Source organism: Callithrix jacchus, chromosome 5 (genome assembly GCF_049354715.1).
Source record: "Callithrix jacchus isolate 240 chromosome 5, calJac240_pri, whole genome shotgun sequence".
NCBI classification, from domain to species: domain Eukaryota; kingdom Metazoa; phylum Chordata; class Mammalia; order Primates; family Cebidae; genus Callithrix; species Callithrix jacchus.
Genome location: NC_133506.1, coordinates 102639590 through 102664048, shown reverse-complemented (window position 1 = coordinate 102664048; position 24459 = coordinate 102639590). Strand labels below are relative to the sequence as shown.

Sequence of the window (24459 nt, the reverse complement as noted above, 5' to 3'; positions counted from 1 at the left end):
TGGCCTGGATATTCTCATCCAGGGTACGAGGGCAGTCAGTGGAGACAATTTGGAGTGACATATTCATCTTACAGATGGGGAAACAGGTTGCAGAGAGCCAGTGACTTCCCAAGGCTGTGTTGAGGCCAGACTAGAACCTGGTTCTCTTGGCTTCAGGTCTGAGGTCTTTCCCCTGTAGTCAGGAAGAAATCGGGGTTAGGATTCCAAAGTCCTCACTCCTTAACCAGTGTGTCCATATTAAATGCAGATTCCTAGGCCCCACTGACTGGCTCAGGATGGGGGTGGACCTGGGAATCTGCATCTTTACCACACTCTCCTAACCAAAATTCTGGAATCACTGTTGTGGACTCTTGCCATTGGCCCCAAAATTCCAGGCCTATGCTTCGGGACTCTGCTTCAATCCCTCATCGAAACTCACCATTCAAGAATTGCAGCCCCTAATAGGGACAGCACTCCATTAGTTTAAAAAAAAAAAATCCCAGCCCCTGCTGCATGCAGTATTGTGCCTGCAGTCCCAGCTAATGGGGAGGCTGAGGCAGGAGGATCGCTTGAGTCCAGGAGTTCTAGGCTGAGATGCTCTTTGTTGATTGGGTGTCTGCACTGAGTTTGGCATCAATATGGTGACCTCCCATGAGCAGGGGACCACAGCATTGCCCGAGGAGGGGTGAATAAGCCCAGGTCAGAAACAGAGCAGGTGAAAACTCCCATGCCAACGAGCGGCCACTGCACTGTAGCCTGGGCATCATCATGGCAAGACCCTGTCTCTTTAAAAAATCAAAAAAGAATCCCAGCCCCTGACTAATCTACTCCATTTACAGCATTGCTTATCTGCTGCACTTGAGGACCGTGGGTCCCAGGGGAAGGAGGCAGAGACAGTGTTGTGTTGTGGTTAAGGACATGCACCTGGACCCAGGCAGCCTGGTATGGATTCCCGAATCCGCCACTTCTAGTCCTGTGGCCTCAATGTGTTTTTGCCCCCGTCCGTGCCTTTGTTTCCCCTTCCATAGCTGGTGATGCCTTTCTCCGAAGGTGTTGTGAGGATTAAATGAATTTGTACAAACCCTGGCCGGCATGGTGAAACCCCGTCTCTACTACAAATACAAAAAATTAGCTGGGCACTGTGGCGCATGCCTGTAATTCCAGCACTTTGGGAGGCCGAGGCAGGTGGATCACAAGATCAAGAGATCGAGACCATACTGGTCAAACAAGGTGAAACCCCGTCTCTACTCAAAATACAAAAAATTAGCTGGGCACGGTGGTGCGTGCCTGTAATCCCAGCTACTCAGGAGGCTGAGGCAGGAGAATTGCCTGAACCCAGGAGGCGGAGGTTGCGGTGAGCCAAGATTGCGCCATTGCACTCCAGCCTGGGTAACAAGAGTAAAACTCTGTCTCAAAAAAAAAGAAAAGTACTTAGGTTAGTGTCTGTTGCATAGTTAAGTGTTAGCTGCTGTTCCACTGTTTTATAGGCTGAGCGTGTCATGCAGAGAGATGGTGAGACTTTGCCAAGGTTATGCAGGCTCTGAGTAGTGAAGTTGGTTGGTGCTTCTACCCTCGTCTCACATAGTTCCTGCCTGGGCGCCTACTGCCTGCCAGCACCAGCCGTGGCTACACTCGTAGAGTATTGCTTGGCATGAAAAGACCCTCCTCAGTCCTCCATTCACTCATGTACCTTCCTTCACACTCTGGTGTTGGAGGGATTTCCCCAGTCCCAGCAGCCAGGAAGGCAGAGTCTGTGGAAACCAGTGGCCATACAGAGTGCAGCTGAGCTTCCCTTGGCCCTCGAAGTCCCTAATGGGGACCCAGGGCAGATGAGGATGCTACCACCTTGAGTCTCAAAATCTCAAGCTTTATGATGTGAATGCTCATTCATACTCAAAACTTATTTCCATTTTTCTGGAAGAATTTGCTTCATATCAATACATTTTGGTTGAAGGGAATGTCCTCAGACATCCATCAGTCGTCCCAGCTCGTAGTGTCAACAAGACCACTTCCTTCTCTGTCTGGAGAAGAAAACGGTGTTAAGGCCTAGTGTCCTTACCTCCTGCATCTAGCTTCTTAGTATTTCTTTCTTTGTGTGGTTTTTTTTTTTTTTTGAGACTGAGTCTCGCTTTGTCATCCAGGCTGGAGTGCAGTGGTGTGATCTCGGCTCGCTGCAACCTCTGCCTCCTGGGTTCAAGCAGTTCTCCTGCTTCAGCCTCCTCAGTAGCTGGGACTACAGGCACTTGTCACCATGCCCAGATAATTTTTTTTGTATTTTTAGTAGAGACTAAAATGGAGGTATCACCATGTTGGCCAGGCCAGTCTCGAACACCTGACCTCTGGTGATCCACCCAGAGGCCACTTCCTAGTATTTCCAGAAGAAACAGAAAGTGCTATCTTCTTGGTACTCCCCTTCTTCATCCCTAACCCCAGTCTTTCTCTCTGACTTAATTCCCTTCTCTGAGTTGTGCTAAGTTTGGTCCAGGGACATGACCCTACATCCCCACTGATCTTAGTCTCAGAATGGACTTTGTGGGACCTCTCTCCCCAGGCTGCTCTGAGGATAACGGGGCTGAGTGAGCCCGTTCAGGCCTGTGGAGGACCCAGGCACACACCACCCCGCTCTGTCACCACTCACCGCTCTCTATCTCAGTGCCCACTGGAGGAGGGCAGCTCCATTACTGTTCTTTTTCTCTTCTCCCATCCCTGCTGTGATATAATCTGCCCCAAACTCCGGGCCTATTCTAATGAAGGTAACTGAATGCCCAGGAGGCTGAAACCAGCCCTTTGCAAAACAGCAAGTGGAGGGCCTGCCCTTGAGGCCCAGCCTGCCAGCTCCTTTTCCGCCTTGCCTGGAGATGACTGAGCCCTGCAGCGCCAGTGAAGGAGGGGCCCAGGAAGGGGAAGGGGCAGAGAGCAGGTTTATTCGGGGTGAGCTGCGCTGGTCCATTGCAGTTTGCACTCGGTGCTTCTAGGAGCTGGAAAGGCAAACAATAGATTTGGGTCACGAGGCAGCTGGGGGAGGAGATGGTCAGATTTAGCAGGATTCTGGTGCCAAGTAGCTGGTGTTCAGGGATCTGGGCTGTGAACTTGGGACACTTCTGATTGGAGCCTCTCTCTCCCTTCCTCCCTTCCTCTGCTCAGACCCCCACACACATGTAAAGCTGGCCTTGGGCAGACACATGCCACCACTGTCCTGGGCTCCTTTCCCTAGATTTGAGAGGCCTGGGGCAGAGTGGAGAGGGCTTTGGTCCTGCATCCAAATCCTGGCTCTGAATGTCCTTGCGCAGGTTATTTAATCTTCCTGAGCCTGAGCCTTACCTGCGAAATGGGAAGAGCAATGCATACTCTGGTGGATCCGGGCTGTGTGGGGCCTGAAGCTCTTACCATGTGTGGATCCCCTTTTAATGTAAAGAATCTCTGACCAGGCGTGGTGGCTCACGCCTGTAATCCCAGCACTTTGGGAGGCCGAGGCGGGTGGATCATGAGGTCAAGAGACCGAGACCATCCTGGTGAACATGGTGAAACCCCATCTCTACTAAAAATACAAAAAATTAGCTGGACTTGGTGGTGCATGCCTGTAGTCCCAGTTACTCGGGAGGCTGAGGCAGGAGAATTGCTTGAATCTGGGAGGCAGAGGTTGCAGTGAGCCAAGATCATGCCACTGCACTCCAGCCTGGTGACAGTGCAAGACTCTATCTCAAAAAAAAAAAAAGAATCTCAACATCTTGTGCAAAGTTTACAAAACACTTAACCATGTGAACGCACTCACGGGTGCCTCCGGAGCACATGAGGGTCCTAGAAGCTTAAGGTCTGTTAGCTTCACAATAAATCCAGATGTGTGCAGGCCTACCTGGTAGGACTGTGAAGATATGAAATGAGCTCATATTTGAGCTCCTAGAACAGTGCCTGGCACAGAGTAAGCCCCTCGTAAGTGTTGGCTTTCATTCTTATTACCTCTCAGGGTTGCTGTGAGCATTAGACATTTGCAGATTGCCCAGGTAACATCAAACACGGTGTGGGCAGATGCTGTGCGCCTGACACGTGTGCATTCCTTAGCTCATCTGATGTGTAGCATTCACGATGGGCCAGGTGCTGTTCCAAGCACTGAGGAACCAATAAATGGCCCCTCTTAAAGTTTTTGGTCTGGGAGGGGTAATCGGGCAATCAGTTCAACACACACATAGGCAAGTCCAAATGGAATGAGGGCAGGTGCTATGAGAACACAATACAAGGCAAGGCATGTCGGCCCATGCTCACCACCCAGCACCTTGGGAGGAGGATTGCTTGAGCCCGGGAGTTTGAGACTAGCCTGTGCAACACAGTAAGACCTTGTCTCCACAAAAAAAATTTTAAAAATTAGTTAGGCATGGTGGTGTGTGCCTGTAGTCCCAGCTACTCAGGAGGCTAAGACAGGAGGATCACTTGAGCTCAGGAGGTTGATGCTGCAGTGATCCATGGTCGTGTCATTGCACTCCAGCCTGGACAACAGAGTGAGACCCTGTCTCAAAAAAAAAAAAAAAAAAAAGCGACAATATCTAAGAGAAAGAAAAGTGAGGAAATGATTTTGATTTGGGGTATAAGGAAAGGCCTCTTTGAGACATTACAGAAGAGCAGAGAAGAATTCTTATTCTCATTTCCACTTTGCTTGCAGTTTCTGCATGTCTGTCCGTAAGGCCATCTGGCATGGTGGTGACATTCATTAAAGCAACTAAGCCATTTCGAGGTCCAACTAAAATCTAAGCAGATATTATCTCGTCTGAGCCTGTCGCCAACTCAGATGTGTAAGCGGAGACCCAGGCAGGAGTGGCTCTACCTGAGTGGACACAGGCACTAAATGGAGGAGCTGGGATTGAAATCTCCATCTGACTGCCTCACGGGGCCTTCTGTCACACCATGTGGCTGACACAGAGCAGGGGTGCCCCTGCAGACTCATGTGACCTCATGAACTTCTCAGAGGCCTTCCTCTCTTTTTTTTTTTTTTTTTTGAGACAGAGTCTTCCTCTGTCACCCAGGCTGGAGTGCAATGGCTCTATCTCACTGCAACCTCTGCCTCCTGGGTTCAAGCGATTCTCCTGCCTCAGTCTCCGGACTAACTGGGATTACAGGTGCTCACCATCACGCCCAGCTAATTTTTGTATTTTTAGTAGAGACAGGGTTTCACCATGTTGGTCAGGCTGGTCTCAAACTTCTGACCTGGTGATCTGCCCACCTTATCCTCCCAAAGTGCTGGGATTACAGGCGTGAGCCACTGTGCACAGCTGAGGCAAATGTTTAAAAATCATATGTGATCAAGGTATGTCTGGGAAATGGGAGGTTGGTTTTCTTTTTGAGACATGGTTTCACTGTCACGTTGGCTGGAGTGCTGTGTTGCAGTCGTGGCTCACTGCAGATTTGGCCTCCTGACCTAAACAATCCTCCACCTCAGCCTCCTGAGTACACAGGCTCACATCACCATGCCCAGCTAATTTTTTTTTTTTTAGAGATAAGGCCTTACTAAGTTGTCAAGGCTGGTCTCAAACTCGTGACCTTAAGGGATACTCCTGCCTCAGCCTTCTAAAGTGCTGGGATTACAGACGTGAGTCCCTGCTCCCAGCTGGAAATGGGAGTTTTTTAAGTGTCCAGGATTATAATATTTGGTCACATAACTCAGTACCAGAGTACTCATAGACGTATACACATACTGAGGTCACAGGAGCTGAGTGCTTTAAAGATGTTACCCCAGTCAAGCCCCCAGCAACCTCGTGAGAGATGCTATTCTTATCCCCATTTCACAGATAACAGGCTCAGCTGTCAAGCAGGTTGCCCAGGGTCACCCAGCTGGGAAGTGGCAGAGCCCAGCTGCAAAGTCACGCTGCTGAAGGGGAGAAGGATGGCCGTGCGTCCAGCTGTGCACAGCCTAGAGGTGCTTGGGACAGTCTGGTTGCACAGAAGCAGCCCCTGAGCTCTCGGTGCCAGTGTGAGGATAAAAGGCCCCCCTCTGCTGCTGCCCAGGGGAGAGCCTGATGCTCAAGTTGGCAGTGAGCCTTGCAGGCTGGGCTGGGCCCTGTGTTCAAAAACAGGGAGCCTTGTTAGGTAGGGAGGCCCCTTGATGGAAGCCCTCAAATTTGGTCACGGAGCAGGAAAGGGGCTGCTCACCTGAGGTCACGCTCCTAGACCTTGGCTGAGCACCACCCTGGGCTCATAAAGAACCACTGTGCAGGCCGGGCGTGGTGGCTCATGCCTATAATCTCAGCACTTTGGGAGGCCGAGGCGGGTGGATCACAAGGTCAAGAGATCGAGACCATCCTGGTCAACAAGGTGAAACCCTGTCTGTACTAAAAATACAAAAATTAGCTGGGCATGGTGGTGTGCGCCTGTAGTCCCAGCTACTCAGGAAGCTGAGGCAGGAGAATTGCTTGAACCCAGAAGGCGGAGGTTGCGGTGAGCCGAGATCATGCCATTGCACTCCAGTCTGGGCAACAACAGTGAAACTCCGTCTCAAAAAAAAAAAAGAACCACTGTGCAGTACCGCATGATGAGTGTGATGAGCGCTCCTGCCGTACCCAGCTTGGGGAACCTGGCGAGAAAGCGGCTGGTTCTGCCCTGGGGGTCGGGGCCAGCTGTGGGGAGCTGGCAGCCAAACTGGGCCTTATGCGCTGAGTCATGGCATTCATCATAAAGCCTTCATTCAGAGACATGGCCAGGCATCCCCAGCGCTCACCATCCCAGGTCCTCACAACTGGCCCAGATGAGCCCCAGCCGCACACCAGGGACACACCTGTGCACAGAAAGACATGGTTCCTTCCCTCAAAGAATTGCGGTCCGCGGGGAGAAGGCAAGACCATAAACAGGGAAATAAGTCAGTAGTGCTCATGCTGCTGGAGAAAGTGCATGAAGAAGGTGAAGCAGAAGGGAAGAGCGTGATGGCCATGGTCAGGGTGTTTCTCCATAGGAAGAGGGCCCCACGCAGGAGGTAATGCCTAACAGAAGTGAAGGATGGAGGCCAGGCGCTGTGGCTCATGCCTATAATCCCAGTACTTTGGGAGGCTGAGGCAGACGGATCACAAGGTCAGGAGTTCCAGACCACCCTGGCCAATATAGTGAAACCCCGTCTCTATGAAAAGTACAAAAATTAGCTGGGTGGGGTGGTGGGCGGGCACCTGTAGTCCCAGCTACTCGGGAGGCTGAGGCAGGAGAATCACTTGAACCCGGGAGGCAGAGGTTTCAGTGAGCCAAGATTGTACCACTACACTCCAGCCTGGGGGACAGAGCTACACTCCAACTCAAAAAAAAAAAAAAAAAAAAAAAACAGGCCGGGCATGGTGGCTCACACCTGTGATCCCGGAACTTTGGGAGGCCGAGGCAAGTGGATCACTTGAGGTCAGGAGTTCGAAACCAGCCTGTCCAACATGGCGAAACCCCGTCTCTACTAAAAATACAAAATTAGCCGGGCATCGTGATGCATAATCCCAGCTACTCGGGAGGCTGAGGCAGGAGAATCACTTGAACCTGGGAAGTGGAGGTTGTAGTGAGCCAAGTTCGTGCCACTGCACTCCAGCCTGGGCAACAAGAGCAAAACTCCATCTCAAAAAAAAGAAAAGAGAAAGTGTTTAAAGGAGAAATCTGGTGCCTGTAATCCCACCTATTTGGGAGGCTAAGGCAGGAGAATTGCTTGAACCTGGGAGGCGGAGGTTGCAGTGAGCCAGATTATGCCACTGCATATCAGCCTGGGCATGACAGAGCAAGACTCTGTCTCAAAAAAAAAAAAAAAGAGAGAGAGATCCACCTTACCAGGTGCTGCAAGCAGGTAAGATGAGGGCCAATGCCACTTTAGTTAGTTCATTTCAACTGCTGTGGTGTTCAGGTGGGAACTTTGAAAGCCAGGGGCATAATCTGGTGAGGAGAGGAACTCATAGAACAGAAAAAATGGATGATTCAGAAGGGTGATGGCAGGAGCAAAAACCTTGGAGGGGATAGAGCTCAGGGCCCACATGGAAGGGTCCGTCTGTGAATAATGCTTTGTATCAGGAGGAAGGCAGAGTAGAGGCACCTGTGCAAGTTGGTTGCCTGCACCTGGTCCCCACCAGGTCATTAGATACAGTCATTGGCTGTGAGTGAGAGGTGGGAAGCAGTGCTGGAGATGAGAAAACAAGAAGAAAGGTCAGCCAGCTTAACCTGAAGGTCTCCCAGCTGCAAAGGGCACAGGTGTGCTTCAAACCTGACTCTGGGCTTCATTCGCTGGAAGAAGCACAAAGACAGACGTTCTAACCTGCCAAGACGCGATAGGCTCAGCAAGTAATACTAGCTAACAGTAAAATGATTTGAGCTATTGCTACACTAAGCATTTGTCGTGTAGCCCATCCCTCGAAACCCCTGTGACACAGATATAGTTGGTCCTTATTAGTTGCACATTCTATATTCGCAAATTTGCTTGCTTGCTGAAATTCATTTGTAACACTAAAATCAATACTCGAGGGGCCTTTGTGGTTATTTGCAAACGTTCTCAGGCCGGTGAAGATGTGAGATACCCAATGTGCGTGTTCCCAGCTGAGGTCAAACAAGGCGACAAGCAGCCTTCTTGTTTCAGCTCTCACACTGTAAACAAGTGTCCTCTTCACGGTCTAGTTAGTGCCACGTTTTCTGCATTTTTGTGTTTTTTTATTGGCGATTTTGCTATTTGAAATGGCCCCCGAAGGCTGTCTAGTGTTCCTAAATGCAAGAAGGCTGGGACGTGCCTTGCAGAGAAAATAATGAGCGAGTGTTAGATGAGCTTTGCCCAGGCATGAGCCACAGCGAGTTCAATGTTAATGAATCAACAATATGTATTAAATACAGTATCTTTAAACAGGGCCATGCTTAAAATAAGGTTGTGCATTGATCGTTTGATGAAAATGCTATGATCAGAGACTCGCAGAAATCGAACCAGTATTTCCTCTATGGGCAGTGGTTCAGTATTCACAATTCAGTGTTCGTGGTGGCTTCATAGAGCATAAGTACTGCGAATAATGAGAATCGACTACTATTTTTTTGTTGTTGTTACAGAGTTGTGCTCTGTTGCCCAGGCTGGAGTGCAGTGGTGTGATCTCGGCTCACTGCAACCTCTGCCTCCCGGGTTGAAGCGATTCTCCTGCCTCAGCCTCCCAAGTAGCTGGGACTACAGACACATGCCATCACTCCTGGCTAATTTTTGTACTTTTAGTAGAGACAGGGTTTCGCCTTGTTGGCCAGGCTGGTCTCGAACTCCTGACCTCAAGTGATCCATCCACCTCAGGCTCCGAAATTGCTGGGATTACAGACGAGAGCCACCACACCTCCCCTCGACTGTACTATTAACTCTGTTGTTCACATAAGAAACCAAGTCTGTGGCCATGTGTGGTGTCTCACGCCTGTAATCCCAGCACTTTGGGAGGCTGAGGCAGGTGGATCACAAGGTCAGGAGTTCAAGACCAGCCTTGCCAAGACGGTAAAACCCTGTCTTTTCTAAAACACAAAAATTAGCCGGGCATGGTGACAGGCACCTGTAATTCCAGCTACTCAGGAAGCTGAGGCAGAGAATGGCTTGAACCTCGGAGGCAGAGTTTGCAGTGAGCTGAAATCGCGCCACTGCACTCCAGCCTGGGGGAAGCAAGACTCTGTCTCAACAACAACAAAGAAACCAAGGCTAAGAAACTAGACAAGCTACAGGTAGTAATAGCAGAGCTGGGGCTGAAACCTGGGCTGGCAAGGCACTAGGGGGGCTTCACCCCGTGAATGTGGCCTTGTGATCTAGTGGGGACCACAGGGGACCTGGCCTGGGAGAAAGGTTTCTTTTTTAGGGCACCCCATGAGCAGCCTGTGTCCCCGCTGTGCTGGCCTCTCCAGTTTCTCCCTGAACACAGCAGCTCCTTCAGTTGCCTGGGCTGCAGCCGCAGAGCTATTGCTGGGCTGCGGTTTTCCCCTAAGCCAGTAGAACAGTGGCTCGGTGTCCCGAGGCCGGGCGCCTTTGGTTTTCCTTTGCCCAGCCCAGCCCTGGCAGGGGAGGCACAAAGGAGGCATCTGTGCTGAGCGCAGAGGCCAGCCAGTCTCCCGACACCAGCCCATCCCGTCTGCTGTGGCCTTCTGTTTATTTAGGGGATAAACTTGGGCAGGCCCCAGGAAGCCGCCTCTCGCCAGCCCTGCTGCCTCCTCCACAGGGCATTGCCTGCAGCCCTGCTTCTGTCTCTTGTGGGGTGGCTTGCTTGTTGTGGTTTGGGATGTTTTTTCATCCCGGCATCACTGAGATAATTTAGGAGACAATTGTGGGGGACTGTGTTTGCTTTCAAAGTAGAATTACAAGCCCTTCAGTGCGTGTCCTTCCAACCCCAGGACACACTCAGAGTCACCGTCCACTGTCATTCTGGCCTAACAGTTATTCTTCTCTCGGAGGCAGCTAAGTCGGAGACTAATGGCTGCCACCTGAAGTGGTCCTCAGGGAGGGGCTCACGGTGGCTGAGAACAGGGAGGCAGGAAGCACCCACACGACCGTGGGGAGGGGCACTAAACTGGTGGGGGCTCAGGGCTCCCCTGTGGGGCTGAGGAAGGAGCCTGGGCTTGGAGAGGAGCTGGGTACCCCCACCCACCCTCCTTGACCCATCAGATACAGACGAGAAGCCATGGTTGGGAGGGCAGAAAGCTGACAGCAGAGCCCCAGGGCCCCAGGCAAGCTGTGGGGAGAAGAGCAGTGCCGGCGTCAGACGGGCCTGGGCAGGCGGCCAGGAAGTCCACAGCAAGGCTACACCTTGTTCTTCCTTGAGCACTAGGCCTGGCCTGTGGTTTCTGCTCAGTGGTTCTCATTTGAGTAAATGAATAGACAAGGTGAATGAATGAATGGTCTTGGTTCTATGATGATTACTTTGGGGAAGTTATTTTATTTTACAAACCTGAGCCTCTCTTATTTCATAGGATAATGGCTAGGGGCACAGTCTCTGGAGAAGGCTGCCTGGGTTTGAATCCTGGCTCTCAACTTACTAGCTGTATGTCCTTGAGTAATCTCTCTGAGCCTCAGTTTCCCCATCTGTAAAATGGGGATAATACCTGCCTCGCAGGGTTGTCAGGAGGATTAAACGAGCTCCTATCATGTGAAGCACTAGAACGGAGTTTGTATATATGAAGTGCTATGTAGGCACTTGCGGTGAACACCTTTTAGATGAAGATAAGATCTGCCTTCTCTGTGTGTTGGGAACCTGATGCATTGTTTTCCCAAGTGTGCTTTTCTCAGAACGCTGATCCCTTGTGTTGTTAAATGTCAAGAAGGGTCCTGTCCAAGCCCAGTTGCCTAAAGGAAGCCCAGGGTTAAAAGCTAGGGAGGCTTCTCTCCTGCAAAGAAGCCCTGTGACATCTCCAAGAGAGAGTGAAGAATTTCACTGGCTGATTTGACCACAGATCACTTTCTTGCTTTCAGAGTGGGATGGGGTTTCCGCAAAACACATCTTTGAAAACAACAAATACTGCTTCCTTCTCTCCCTCCCTGGAGCCCTGGCCTCATCCTGCTTAGCTTATCTGGTGGCAGCCAGGGATATGGCAGGATGCGTCTCCCTGGGCTTACAACTGGGGCAGGAGGCAGCAGCCAAGTCAACATCAGGTAGTAGCCAGTCCTCCAATCTAAGCCAGCAGGTAGGATTCAGAGGGGCCATGTGGGCGAATCATAGACGCCTGGTGTGGGCTACAGCTGATTGAGACACTGCTGAGCTGGACAGCGGACACCTGCAACCCGAGGATGGAGAAGGGGAACTTGAGGCCTTATTGCTCACAGTCATCAGTCATCCTTATTAATTAGTTTCTGCTGCTTCCCAGGCAATTCCAGGTGCTGTAAGTAAGCCAGTGATGCAACAAGAGAGGCAGAAGGGAGTCCTGAACAGGGGCCAGATCTGGGTGCAAATCTTGGTTGTGCCACCCTGGCCATGTCACTTAATCCTCATGAGCCTCAGTTTCCTTATCTGTATCATTGGTACAGTAACATCTACTCTATAAGATTGTTGGATTAAAATGAAAAATGAAGTGGCTGGCACATATTTCATAGTTGTTATTAATTATAGGCTGCAGGGAGCCGGGTGCCATATCTCCTACCTGTAATCCCGGCACTTTGGGAGGCTGAGGCGGGTGGATCACCTGAGGTCAGGAGTTCGAGACCAGCCTGGCCAACATGATGAAACCCCATCTCTACTAAAAATACAAAAAATTAGCTGGGCATGGTGGCAGGTACCTGTAATCCCAGCTACTCAGGAGGCTGAAGCAGGAGAATTGCTTGAACCCAGGAGTTGGAGATTGTGGTGAGCTGAGATCGTGCCATTGCACTCCAGTCTGGGCAATAAGAGCAAAACTCCGTCTCGGGGAGGTGGAAAAAGTTCCCTGGCCGGGTGCAGTGGCTTACACCTGTAATCCCAGCACTTTGGGAGGCCAAGGTGGGTGGATCACGAGATCAGCAGATTGAGACCATCCTGGATGGCATAGTGAAACCCCATCTCTACTAAAAATACAAAAAATTAGCCAGGTGTGGTGGCACGCACCTGTAATTCAGCCACTAGAGAGGCTGAGGCAGGAGAATTGCTTGAACCTAGCAGGTGGAGGTTGCAGTGAGCCAATATCACACCACTGCATTCTAGCCTGGGCGACACAACAAGACTCTGTCTCAAAATAATAATAATAATAATAATGTAATAATGGGCTGCAGATAAATGATCTCTCCTTGGTTTCAGGGCCCCTATCCAAGGTTCCCATTAGGTAGGGGGGTTGTTTCTTCAGAGTTGAGGTCTGATGTGTCTGGGAAGAGGGCAGCTTGATCTTGAGAAAGGTCTCTCTCCTTTCTAGTGCCTATTTCAGGGACTTCAGAAAAGGCTTCTGCTCATTCACGAATCAAGCCCTCAGCTTTCCATTGTCTGTGGATGAGGAATTCTCAGTCCCATTGAGGGCCCTAACCATTCCCCAGGTCACGCCTGTGTGCTAGACATGTTGGGAGTTTCAGTCCAAAGACACCAGGGGCATGGACCCCTGTCCTCAAGAATTGCAGAATGGCAGGGGACCTGACAGGAGGCCAATCCTGACAATTCAGTGTGTTCCTCATGGTAATGGAGCTTGTGATTGAGGCTCCGTTAGAGATCATGAAGCGAAGGAATAATTTATTATCACTGGAGAAGACAGGGGAGGCATCGCCTGGGAAATCATACCTGAGTGGGGTTTTGAAGGATAAATAGGAATTTGCCTAGTGGACAGAGGAGGCCAAAAGTTTGGTACTAAAAACAACATACCTACTCTACTCCCAACCACCTCCCTTTTCTGGGATTGGTGTGCATCCATCTGCCATCAGCAAGCTTTGTGATTATAGGTAAGTCATTTCTTCTCTCTAGGCCTCAGTTTCCCATTTGTGACATGGGATCCCTTTCAGCTTTAATGCACTGTGATGTATGTTTATGTAGGCCTAGATAATTGTCTTAAAGTCCTCAGAGTTGCAAAGCACTTGGCGAAAGTCTTTTGACTTTCTCTTCTAACGCACCTTCCAGTCTTAGAGAGTTGGTTGTACTCTCTCCATTTGACTGAGGAGGAAACTAAGGCTCAGTGAGATTACTTGCCTTTAGCCAATATGTGGCAGATTCAGGCCTCAAATCCAGGTCTTCTGGCCCTGAGTTCCACTCTTTTTCTGCTGCTCCCCACTGCCTCTCACCCTACGAGCCCTTGGCAGCTACACGTAAGTGATCCTTGACAGATTACTGCCTTGCGCAGGCCCCTGTTAGATGTTATTGCTGACAGTCAGGGGGAGGAGGAGTGAGGAGCAAGAACATTGTGTGCCAGGATGCCAGGCCTCAGCCCTGAAGAAGGAGTTTATGAGAAAGGCAAACAGGGAGGTAGCAGGTAGGACGGTGAGCATGGTCAAAAAAGGCTGTTTTGGCCGGAGGGTGGATAAAGAACGAAGTCTGGAACAGCAGGCAAGTGCACAGCCACCCTTTCCTGAAGCAAAACTCAGTGCCTAAATCCATGGTGAAAACAGTCCTCCTTCCTCCAGGGTCTCTCTATGCCTGTACCCTGCTTTGTTCTTCTTCAGAGCACTATTATATACGTCGCTCGTTAATTTACTGGTTCATCATCCAACTTTGCCCACTAACATGTCTGCTCCACGAGAATCAATCAAGACTTGGTATTGATCCATAACACCTAGAAAAAGCCTGGCACTAACAGTTCTTGAATGAATGAAGGAATGACTGAAAGAATGGAGGAATTAATGAATGAAGGAAGGAATGAATGAACAAATTATGCCTTCACCTGTGATCATATCAACACCCATTGTGGTCAGCAAGCCCGGGATCTTTAAAAACTACCAACACCGACCAGGTGTGGTGGCTCATGCCTATAATCCCAAAGCTTTGGGAGGCTGAGGTGGGCAGATGACGAGGTCAGGAGATCAAGACCATCCTGGCCAACATGGTGAAAACCCATATCTACTAAAAATACAAAAATTAGCCAGGTGTGTTGGCGCGCACCTGTAATCCCAGCTACTCAGGAGGCTGAGGCAGGAGAATCACTTGAACCAGGTAGTCGGAGGTTGCAGTGAGCTGAGATGGCACCACTGCACTCCAGCCTCCTGGTGACAGAGCAAGACTGCATCTAAAAAAGAAAAAAAAAGCCTGCCAACACCTGGTTTCCACCACGACATTCAGATTAGGTTGCCGTGGGGTACGACATTAACATTTTTTTTAGGTTCAAGTGATTCCAGTTGTTTTTTAAGTTCTTCAAATGATCCTAATGTGCGGCGCAGTTTAGGCACCACTGCTTTAAAGGGTTGTCCCCTCCTAAAAAAGGGCAGTTCACTCCTACAAAGCTTTCAGCTGAGTTAATGGCCAGAGACATGGGTGTGGCACCTGGGGTGGGACCTCTGGGCTGCCCGAGTCTAGGAGGTGGAGGGTGGGGTGAGGTGTTTGGAAGAGGAGAGTTGCTTTTGCTGTCTGGATTTGCAGTCATCTGAGGTTACCAAGAGTAAAGGAAAAGGAAGTTTTTCTCCTTGCCCTCACCCAATCCAAGTCAAAAGAAGACCTTGCTGGACTTCCTCCTCCGCCACCACCTCCTCTTCTTGGATGATTGAATGAGTCAGAAGGGATGTCTGTTAGGGAGGAAACACTGGTTTTTTCACCATTTTCCCCCTTTCGTTGGGCTTGAATGAGTAAGAAAACCCATTGTTTATACATGCGCAGGTTGACAAAAATAGAGCTTGGAGCTTCTGAAGACTCAACCTGGGCTCCAGAGTCAATAAGACCAGGTCCCACCCCATCTGCACAGCGTCCAGCCAGATGTTACAGGGAACCCAGCCCAGGGGCAGCCTGGTGAAATCATCGCAGGCAGTGGACAGTCACCAACACCGGGGTGTCTGCCAAGGGAAACACCTTGTTTCCACGGTCCAAGATCCTCTCCTGGGCTAGCACAGAGTTGCAGAGTTGGCCAGCTGACTGCTTTTCCCGGGAGGAGTCTGAGGCCCGAAAAGTTAGGGAGAGCCCAGAATCCAGGCCTCCTGCATCTTCTTGGAGTTTGGTGGGAAGAGGAAGAGGAAGGAGTGGTCATGAAAAGATGTCAGCTGAGTGCAGGCCCCTAGATACATCCCCACTGGAGAGAGAGGGGTCTGGATCCAGGAGTCACTCACATTTTTTTCTAAATAAAAAATTGGGGGCCAGGTGTGGTGGCTCACACCTGTAATTCCAGCACTTTGGGAGGCCAAGGCGGGAAGATCACTTGAGGCCATGAGTTTGAGATTAGCCTGGCCAACATAGTGAAACCCCATCTCTACTAAAAATACAAAAAATTAGCTGGGTGTTGTGGCACATGCCTGTAATCCCAGCTACTCAGGAGGCTGAGGCCCAAGAATCACTTGAACATAGGAGGCAGAGGTTGCAGTGAGCCAAGATTGCACCACTGCACTCCAGCCTGGGCGACAGAGGGAGACTTTGTCTCAAAAAAAAAAATATATATATATATATATTGGGAATGACTTTCCTTTGGGGTCAAGAGGCCTCTGCAGTCTCAGAGTCCTGCCTACTTGCTGGGTAGTCCCTTCCCTAAGCCACTGCTTAACTTATCAAATACTGAATTTATCACCTGGGATGAAAGCTGAGGTTTGAGAGGGTGGAGTCAAAGGACCTCTGAGAGAAAGCTGAGAGAAGACAAGTGCCTGTGGTCAAGTCCTACCAGCTGCCGGGAGGCGTTTCCACACATAGAGCAGTAGCTGGGGGCTGTACTTGGGCAGAAATAACGTCCTCTGGCTCACACCTGTAATCCCAATACTTTGGGAGGCCAAGGAGGGTGGATCACGAAGTCAGGAGTTCGAGACCAGCCTGACTGACATCGTGAAACCCCGTCTCTACTAAAAATACAAAAATTATCTGGGCGTGGTGGCGCATGCATGTAATCCCAGCTATTCAGGAGGCTGAGGCAGGAGAATTGCTTACACCTAGGAGGGGGAGGTTGCAGTGAGCCAAGATCGCACCTCTGCATTCTAGCCTGGCGACAGAGTAAGACTCCGCCTCAAAAAAGGAGAAAGAATGTTCTCTGTGTGTGTTGATAGAATCAAACCCTGCTAAGATTGACCAGGTTTGACCTGGTCCTGATTAATGACTGGTGTCCATGTCCTCCTTGGAGAGCACTAGACTGAGAGTCATGAGACCTGGCTCTAATCCTGGCTCCGCCACTAACCGACTGTGCGACTAGCGAGGGGAGACGCCATTTCCCACCAAAATGGTTATACTATGCCAGTGATTTTAAACATTTTTAAAGCCATAGAACCCTTTGTTCACATGAAGCCTCCTGCAGAAGACGACATGAACAGCAGACAGAAGTGGAGCTATTTTTGCCGTACTCCTGGAGCACACCTTGCCTTTTGCAAGGTCTCCACAGTCCCTGAGGGTTCCAGGGGCTCAGTTTGACAACGACTTGCCAGACTTTTATTTTACCTCCAGTATTATTTGTGTCAGCTGTTGTTTGTTCACTTGGCTAGTACTGGTTGGCTAATGTTAACATTAAGTAATGTTCAGAAGGGTTCTTTTCTCAAAATAATGATCATGAAACCATAAATATATTTAGCCAGTCCTTCCACGTGGCCCCAACCATGTGCCGAATGTTGCTTCTTTACACCATCTAATGTTGAGCTAACTCTTGCATGGTGGCAGCAGAAAGAAAACAGACATTCTGTGATGGTATCATAAAAAAGAAAAAAAGAAAGAAAACAGAAGTAGAGAGGCTAGGCATGGTGGCTCATGCCTGTAATCCCAGCATTTTGGGAGGCTGAGGTGGGAGAATTGATTCAGCCCAGGAGTTTGAGGCTACAGTAAGAATGACTCCTCATCTAGAGGATGATTGCACCACTGCACGTCAGCCTAGGCAACAGAGCAAGACCCTGTCTTATTTTTTTTTTTTTTTTGAGACAGTCTCCCTCTGTCACCCAGGCTGGAGTAAAGTGGTGCCATCACAGCTCACTGCAACCTCTGCTCCCGGGTTCAAGTCATTGTCCTGCCTCAGCCTCCCGTGTAGCTGGGATTACAGGCACCCACCACCACACCCAGCTAATTTTTATGTTTTTAGTAGAGACCAGGGTTTCACCATGTTGGCCAGGCTGGTCTCAAACTGCTGACCTTAGGTGATCTGCCCACCTCAGATTCCCAAAGTGCTGGGATTACAGGCGTGAGAGCCACCGTGCCCAGCCTGACCCTATCTCTAAAAAAAAAAACCTCATAGCTATGTTAAGAGACCAGGGTGCCTAACTCAAAACCCTCCTTCCCCACATCCTCCTAGGTGGTGCTGTGCTCAGAAGGCAGGACTATATTTCCCATTAACTCACTCCTAGCCCCCGTTTGACTGAGACCTAGCCTGTGTTGGAGGCCTCATATCCCATATTCATCCTGTGTCTAATCTTACCCATCAGATACAGTCACCATCCCCCCACCCCACTGGACTATCACTGCTTCTTTGAAACCTGATGGAAAGTGTTAGCCCCTCTCTTGAAAGTCAGGATCCTAAATTTTCCCACATGCTGCTTCTAATCCTCACCTCTATTCCCCTCAGCTCCTTGCCATAATGATCATTAGGAACAGCTGTTGTTAATTGGCTGCCTGCTCTGTGCCAGGCTCTATTCTGTGTATTTTACTGATCCTGATTATTTTGATCCTCACAATAGTCCTAAAATACGTAATATTATTATCTCCAATTTAAAGATGAGGACATTGAGACACTGGGACTTAAACTTGCCTACAGTCATTTAGCAACAAGGTGGTAAAGCCAAGATATGGCCCTTGGCCCCGGCGCCCATGCACAGAACCAGTGAGTCAGACTGCGGCTTATGCTGCTGGGCATAACTAGGAACTGCCATTCATTGAGCAGCTGCAGCACCTTAGGCATTGCACTACACACTTATCATTTCATTGAAACTTCACAACTGCAAGAGGAAATGTCTTATTTCCATTTTCTAGAGATGGAGACTGAGGCTCCAAAACATTATCTTCCCTTGGTAAGTGGAACCAGGCAGGCTTCGAACCCAGGGGTGTTCAGTGCATTTGTGGCCTTCCTCTGTCAGTCTGCTTTTAAGGACAAATACCTGGAGACATTCCTCACTCTACTACCTTTGAGAAAAATAAAGGGGGACCCACTGACACCCGTTCCATAGAGCTCTTGAGAATGCCGCTCAAGCTGCCCATGGTGGGTGTGGGGAGGGGGCTTGACGGGCCTGACTTTCTCCATTGACCTTCACTGGGAGAGAGCCAGGACCCAGAGAAGGGATGATCACCCTTTGTTTCTGCTTCTCTTTCCCGGTTCTGGGTGATCCTGTCACATGACCTGCTTTCTGGCACTCAGTAATCCTGAGGGGCAGCATAGGACTTGGAAAGGAAGAAGGGAAGCCAAGATAGAACCCCTGGACTCAACCACATCCCAAAGCCTCATGGGAGGCTGCTGAGCTAAGGTCTCAGGGTGGAGCTGGGCAGGCAGGTAGCGTGGGCCCAGGGTGCGTGGGCTCAATCAGGTACCACACCTTTGAGGAGTGACTAAAATTAAAAGTACCCACTGTGCCAGGGTGTACAACATCCCATGAGGAACCATTCTCATTTTACAGATGAAGACATTGAGTCTCAGAGAAGTAACAGCTTGTCCCAGGACATCTAGGAAATAAGACTCAATTCAAACTCAAGTCTGTTTGACTCCAAAGCCAGTGGTATGATACACCACATATGTACTCTTATTTGTATTTATTTATTTATTTTTTAGACAGAGTTTTGCTCTTGTTGCCCAGGCTCCTGGAGTGCAATGGCACGATCTCGGCTCACCGCAACCTCTGCCTTCCGGGTCCAAGTGATTCTCCTGCCTCAGCCTCCCGAGTAGCTGGGATTACAGGCATATGCCACCAGGCCCTGCTAATTTTGTATTTTCAGTAGAGACGGAGTTTCTCCATGTTGGTCAGGCTGACCTCAAATTCCCACCGTCAGGTGATCCACCTGCCTCGGCCTCCCAAAGTGCTGGGATTACAGGCCTGAGCCACTGTGCCTGGCCTCTTATTTATTTTTAAAAATAGAGACAGAGTTTTGCTCTGTCACTCAGGCTGGAGTGCAGTGATGCCATCATGGCTTACTGCAGCATCAAACTCCTGGGTTCAAATGATCCTCCCTCCTCAGCCTCCCAAGTAGCTGGGACTACAGGCACATGCCACCACCCCTGGCTAATTTTTTTATTTTTAATTTTTTGGTAGAGATGGGGTCTTGCTCTGTTGTCCAAGTTGGCCTCAAATACCTAGCCTCAAGTAATCCTCCTGCTTTGGCCTCCCATAGGCACTGGGATTACAGGCATGAGCCACTGCATCCAGCCAACATGTGTTCTTTATGATACACCATAGTGCTCCTGTGTGTTAGAGACTATGGAAGGCTACACAAGAGAAACACTCTGGCCTCTGCACATAGATTTCTGAACAGCAAGGCATACCTTCTGAGGACAGGGCTGGGGCAGAGGAGTTTCCACGTTGGGCCGCAGCTCTCGCTCCTCTCTCAGGCAGCTCTGTCCAGGAGGTCCTTCTCTAGCTAACGCTATCCCGTTTGGAAAGTCCCCAGCAGTTCTGGGAACTCCAGTGGCTGCTTTGCCTCAGAGACAAACCCTGGTAAACAGAGGGGCCACTGAGAATTTACTGGCAGGAGAGACTGAGAAGGAAGTTGAGAGCAAAGAGGCAGAGAAGGGGGCAAAGAAGCTGCGTGTGTGCATATGAGTGCGTGCGTGTGTGTGTGCACGTGTGTGTACATGTGTGGGTGGGTGTATAGGGTAGTGCAGGACCAAAGCACCCAGATGCCCCACTGGTCCTGCCCGTACCTAAGTGACGGTGCCACTTTGTTGGCTCGAAAAGACTCAGGGAAGGCAAAGGTGTGGCCTTGAGCCAGGCAGGAAGATAAATCTTTCCCCTCACTCAAGTGATACAATGTAACATCAAGTCGAAGGGCAACTACATTTGCAGTATTTGTCGCTTTACATTCATCTCCTCATTTTTGCCTTTTTAAAGTCCAGAGCATGGTTAAGAGTGATGGGGGGATGGGGAGTACATTTTTAAACATTTTATTCATTTGTTTGTAGAGACGAGGTGTCGCTATGTTGCCCAGGCTGGTCTCAAACTCCCGTCCTCAAAGATCCTCCCGCCTAGCCACTTTGTCCGAGCCACTGTGCCCGGCCTGAGGGCACGTGTTTGTGATAAATAATATTTACTAGGATTCAACAGGAAGGGGCCTTTTTTGGTTTTTTAGTTCGTGTTACCGCTTGTGCCTTTGTGTTCCTGGGCTGTTTATGGAGATGGTTCCGACTTCACATGAAAAGGCGGGGAAAGTTGTGGGTAGGACTCAGGATGAAAGTCAGCCTGGGCGTCCCCGGACTCATTACAGGGTGGAGACGGCGGCGGGCCATGTGCGGCGGGAACGACGGCCGGAATCTCGCAGTGCGGTGACCACAAACCCGTGAGGGTGGCGCGGGACGGGCAGGCGACCACCGCGCCTACCTGGCCGGGGAGCGAGCTCGCGCCACCTCCTGGAGTCCGGGCCTGGCGGCACGGAGCCGGGCGGGCGCAGGCGAGCTCCACCTCCGGGGCGGGGCTGGCCGCGCGGCCATTGGTCGGAGCCCCGGAGCCACCTGCCCCTACCTTGAGGGCGGGGTTACCTGGGCCCCGCCCCGTGGCTCGGGTTCCCGGGCTCCGCCCCCGTCCTACGCCCCTCCCCGCCCCGGCGCAAGGCCCCGCCCCCGAGGCCCGGGGCCCGGGCGCCTCGTGATGTCACCGCCGCTTTGATACAAAGAGCCCTTCGGCCCACGCGGGTCTCCCGGCAACGCGCGGGGGCGGGGCCGCACTTTCCACTGGTGCCCAGGCGTGCGAGCGGCGTCGGCGCGGCCGGGATTGTTCCAGCGGCTCGGGGCTGCCCGCCACGTCCCCGTGCCCGCCGGCTTCCGCGCCTTCGGCGGAGACCGGCCCGCGGATGCGCACCCCGCCGGCTGCCAGGAGCCAGGTAAGCGGCAGCCCGGGGGCTGGGGCTCGCGGGGCTCCGGCGGAGCGCACCTGGCCTGACCCGGCCCGGCCCGCAGCCCGGGGGCCCAGGAAGTTGGCGGAGCGCGGATTGGCCTGGGAGGTCGGGTTACCTGCGCCGGCTCTCTCGGCCGCGGGGAGAAGCCGCTGCCAGGTGCGCGGGCCGCAGCTCCTTCCCCAGCGCAGTTCCAGAAAGTGCTTCTGGTGGGCTGGGAAGGGGGCTCGTTTGTGGGCGCGCCTCCCTTGGGGACCCGGCCGCGCGCCCCGCCTCCGCCCGCAGCGCTCCTGTTCTCCTGCCCAGGCGGGACCGTCGTGGTCCCCAGTGCCGAACCCTTGGCCAGGTCCCCGAGGGGCCTGAGCGCCACGAAGTTTTTCTGTAGCTCTTGGCGGCGGCACAGAGCGTGATTCCCGGCTTCCCTCGTCCCTCTGGGCGGGTGGAAGGGGGAGTCCTCGGGGCCAGCCCAGGTCGTGATGTGGGGACAGGGCCTGCCCCTCCCCAGCCGAGAAGCTGGGGGGAGGTGTGTCTGCGGCCCCGCGAGTCGACCGGTTCCCCTGGCTCGGTAGGTGGGAGCTGTTAGCACAGCCGCTCCGAGGTCCTGGCGGCGCAGTCTGGAGAGCGTGTCTGTGCTGTGGGGAACCGGGTTCCGACACAGCCGCGGATCCCCACTCCTAGCCCGTGCAAACCCTCCAGTGCCGCCTCTTTCCCTTTCCCCTCACCCTGCTCTTCCCTGGAGGGCTGGAAATGACACCTCACTCGCCATGAGGGCCATGCCAGTTTTCCTTGACTAATAGCTTCCTTCTCAAAGCAGTGTGAGGGGTCTGGGTCCTGTCGTCTGCACTTAGCCTGCAGGTCTTGGAGTAGCAGCACCCTGGGCTGGCTCCTGCGGATCCACCAAACCTCTGCTCTGCCCTCCCAGAGCAGGCGGCAGGTGGCAGTGGCTTGGGATTCTGGGACGCTGAAAAGCAATGGGGCGGACAGATCCCTTGGATATCCCCAGGTCCTGCCCCAGCTGAAAGGTGGTAACCGCGGTTGCTGGGATGGAAAAAAGGAGACTCCTGGGGTCAGAGGCAGTACTAGACCTCTGCAGTAGGAGCTCTCTCACTCCCCGGCTTTCTCCTACCCCCACCAACTAGCCCAGCCTTGGTGGAGTGCCTGAGTCGCTGCCTTTGACTGGGATCTCCCCAAGTGCTGGCACCCTGACACTGGCCCAAACCTTACCCTGCTTTCTGGCTTTCGTAGACTGTTGATTATGTGCCCAGGGAACATTACACACGGTACCCTTCCCTGCCCTCAAGGTGTTTTCAAGCTCCGGGAGTCTTAATAGTGGGGTCTGCTCTGGCCCTGCCCAACTCTTGTAAGTTGATTGCAAGTTGCCTGCTGTTGTCTTCCGGGTCCCTCTGACTTCCCAGGGGAGAGTGTGGCCTGGCCTGGTGAGGAAGCCGGTTGGGTTAGGAGGCAGCACAGCTTGGGCAAATGCCTCTTGGAGAACATCTTCAGAATTTCGGTGAGGGGTGGGGGGGCCTGGATTAGGTGAAGGGGGTGGAGTAAATGACTAAGGCCAGTAGGAGAGATAAGACTCCACCCGAGGTGAGGGGTGGGACTAGCCAGGCCAGGTGAGCCAGCTGGAAGGCATGACCTTTGCCCTAAGGGAGGTCTGTAGGACCGACTGCCTGGAGCCTGCCCTTGGATGGGACTTTTAGCCAAGTGAGGAAGGAAAAGCAGAAGAAATTAGAGGGCCTGTTGGATTCTAAGCCACCTTCTTCGGGGCTGTTCCAGGGGCAGCCTGCACTGGGAAGGCTCTGGACTGCAGCTTGAGCTATTCCACGAGCCCCTCTCTCCCTCCTGACCATCTGTGCCCCCTCCCCAGAGCTTGCAGTGCTTCCCTAGCCCCTTCCCCTCCTGTCCAGACAGGCTGCTCAGACCTGAGGTTTTCTCTTTGGCCATTCACCAGGACCCTCACTACTTCCTCCTTCACCCCCACCCTCAGGTGGCTGGCAGTTCCCGCTCTGGGCAGCCTGTTACTCTGAGATTTTTCACAACTGATTTCTGTTGTGAGGTGGGTTCTCAATTTCACTTTGTATGTTTTAGGTATGGGAGAGGAGAGAGTGAAGCAGGTAGGAGAAGCTCCCATGGAAATAGCAGGTGAGCAGTTCCCAGAAGGCAGGCATCTCCGAACCAGAAAGGCCGTGCTGTCTCCTGGAACAGGGCTTGTATATGAAAAGGAAGGAAGTGTCCCCTATTTTTTTTTTTTAAATTTGAGACAGGGCCTTGCTCTATGGCCCAGGCTGGAGTGAAGTGGTGTGATCAGGGCTCACTGCAGCCTCCCAGCCTTAAGCAGTCTTCTCACCTCAGCCTCAGCTGGGAAGACAGGTGTGTGCCACCCTGCACCTGGCTAATTTTTGTTTTTGTAGAGATGGGGTTTTGCCATGTTGTCCAGGCTGGTATCAAACTCCTGGGCTCAAGGGATCCACCTGCCTTGGTTTCCCAAAGTGCTGGGACTATAGGCATGAGCCACCACACCCAGCTGAAGCATCTTTATCTGGTGGTGCCTGCTGCCTGGTGTTAGCAGTGGGGCACAGTGCCCTGGCCTTGCCAGGCATGCAGAACCCCCGGGTTGGGCTCAGGTTTCCCCTGGGTTATTAGCTCTGCTGGCTCTTGACTCAGGAACTGGGCATTTATGGGATCAAACACTGGCCTTGAAAATGAACGGCCAGTTACTTTGCCTCAGATCTCATGATTAGATTATTGGGTGGTCTCATTCATACCAGTTAGGCATCACAAGATGGGCACAACGATTTGGTGGCCCCACCAGCTGCCTTACTGGACATTGTACAATCTTTGCCCCTGGTACCACAATCTCCTTCACCAGGAGGGGTTTCAGGACATAGAGCCTTCCCCATCTCTGTTTGCTCAGCCCCCAGGACATTGCCTAGTATAGGACAAGTGGTGCTGAATTCATTCATTCACCAGATACTTT

At 51.7% G+C, this 24459-nt stretch overlaps 1 protein-coding gene across 2 annotated transcripts in view; it reads left to right on the top strand.

Moving 5' to 3' along the window:
- Window positions 1-24459, top strand: part of RAB11FIP4 (RAB11 family interacting protein 4) — a 137930-nt gene that overhangs the window by 74942 nt on the left and 38529 nt on the right. Inside the window, exon 1 of one of the 2 annotated variants that reach the window (XM_035300876.3) lies at window positions 21306-21464. The exons of the other annotated variant lie outside the window; for it this stretch is intronic. Within the exon in view, the coding sequence (XP_035156767.1) occupies window positions 21435-21464 (30 nt within the window). The 5' untranslated portion in view covers window positions 21306-21434. Of the gene's footprint in view, window positions 1-21305; window positions 21465-24459 lie in introns of those variants that run through there. 2 annotated transcript variants of the gene reach the window in all.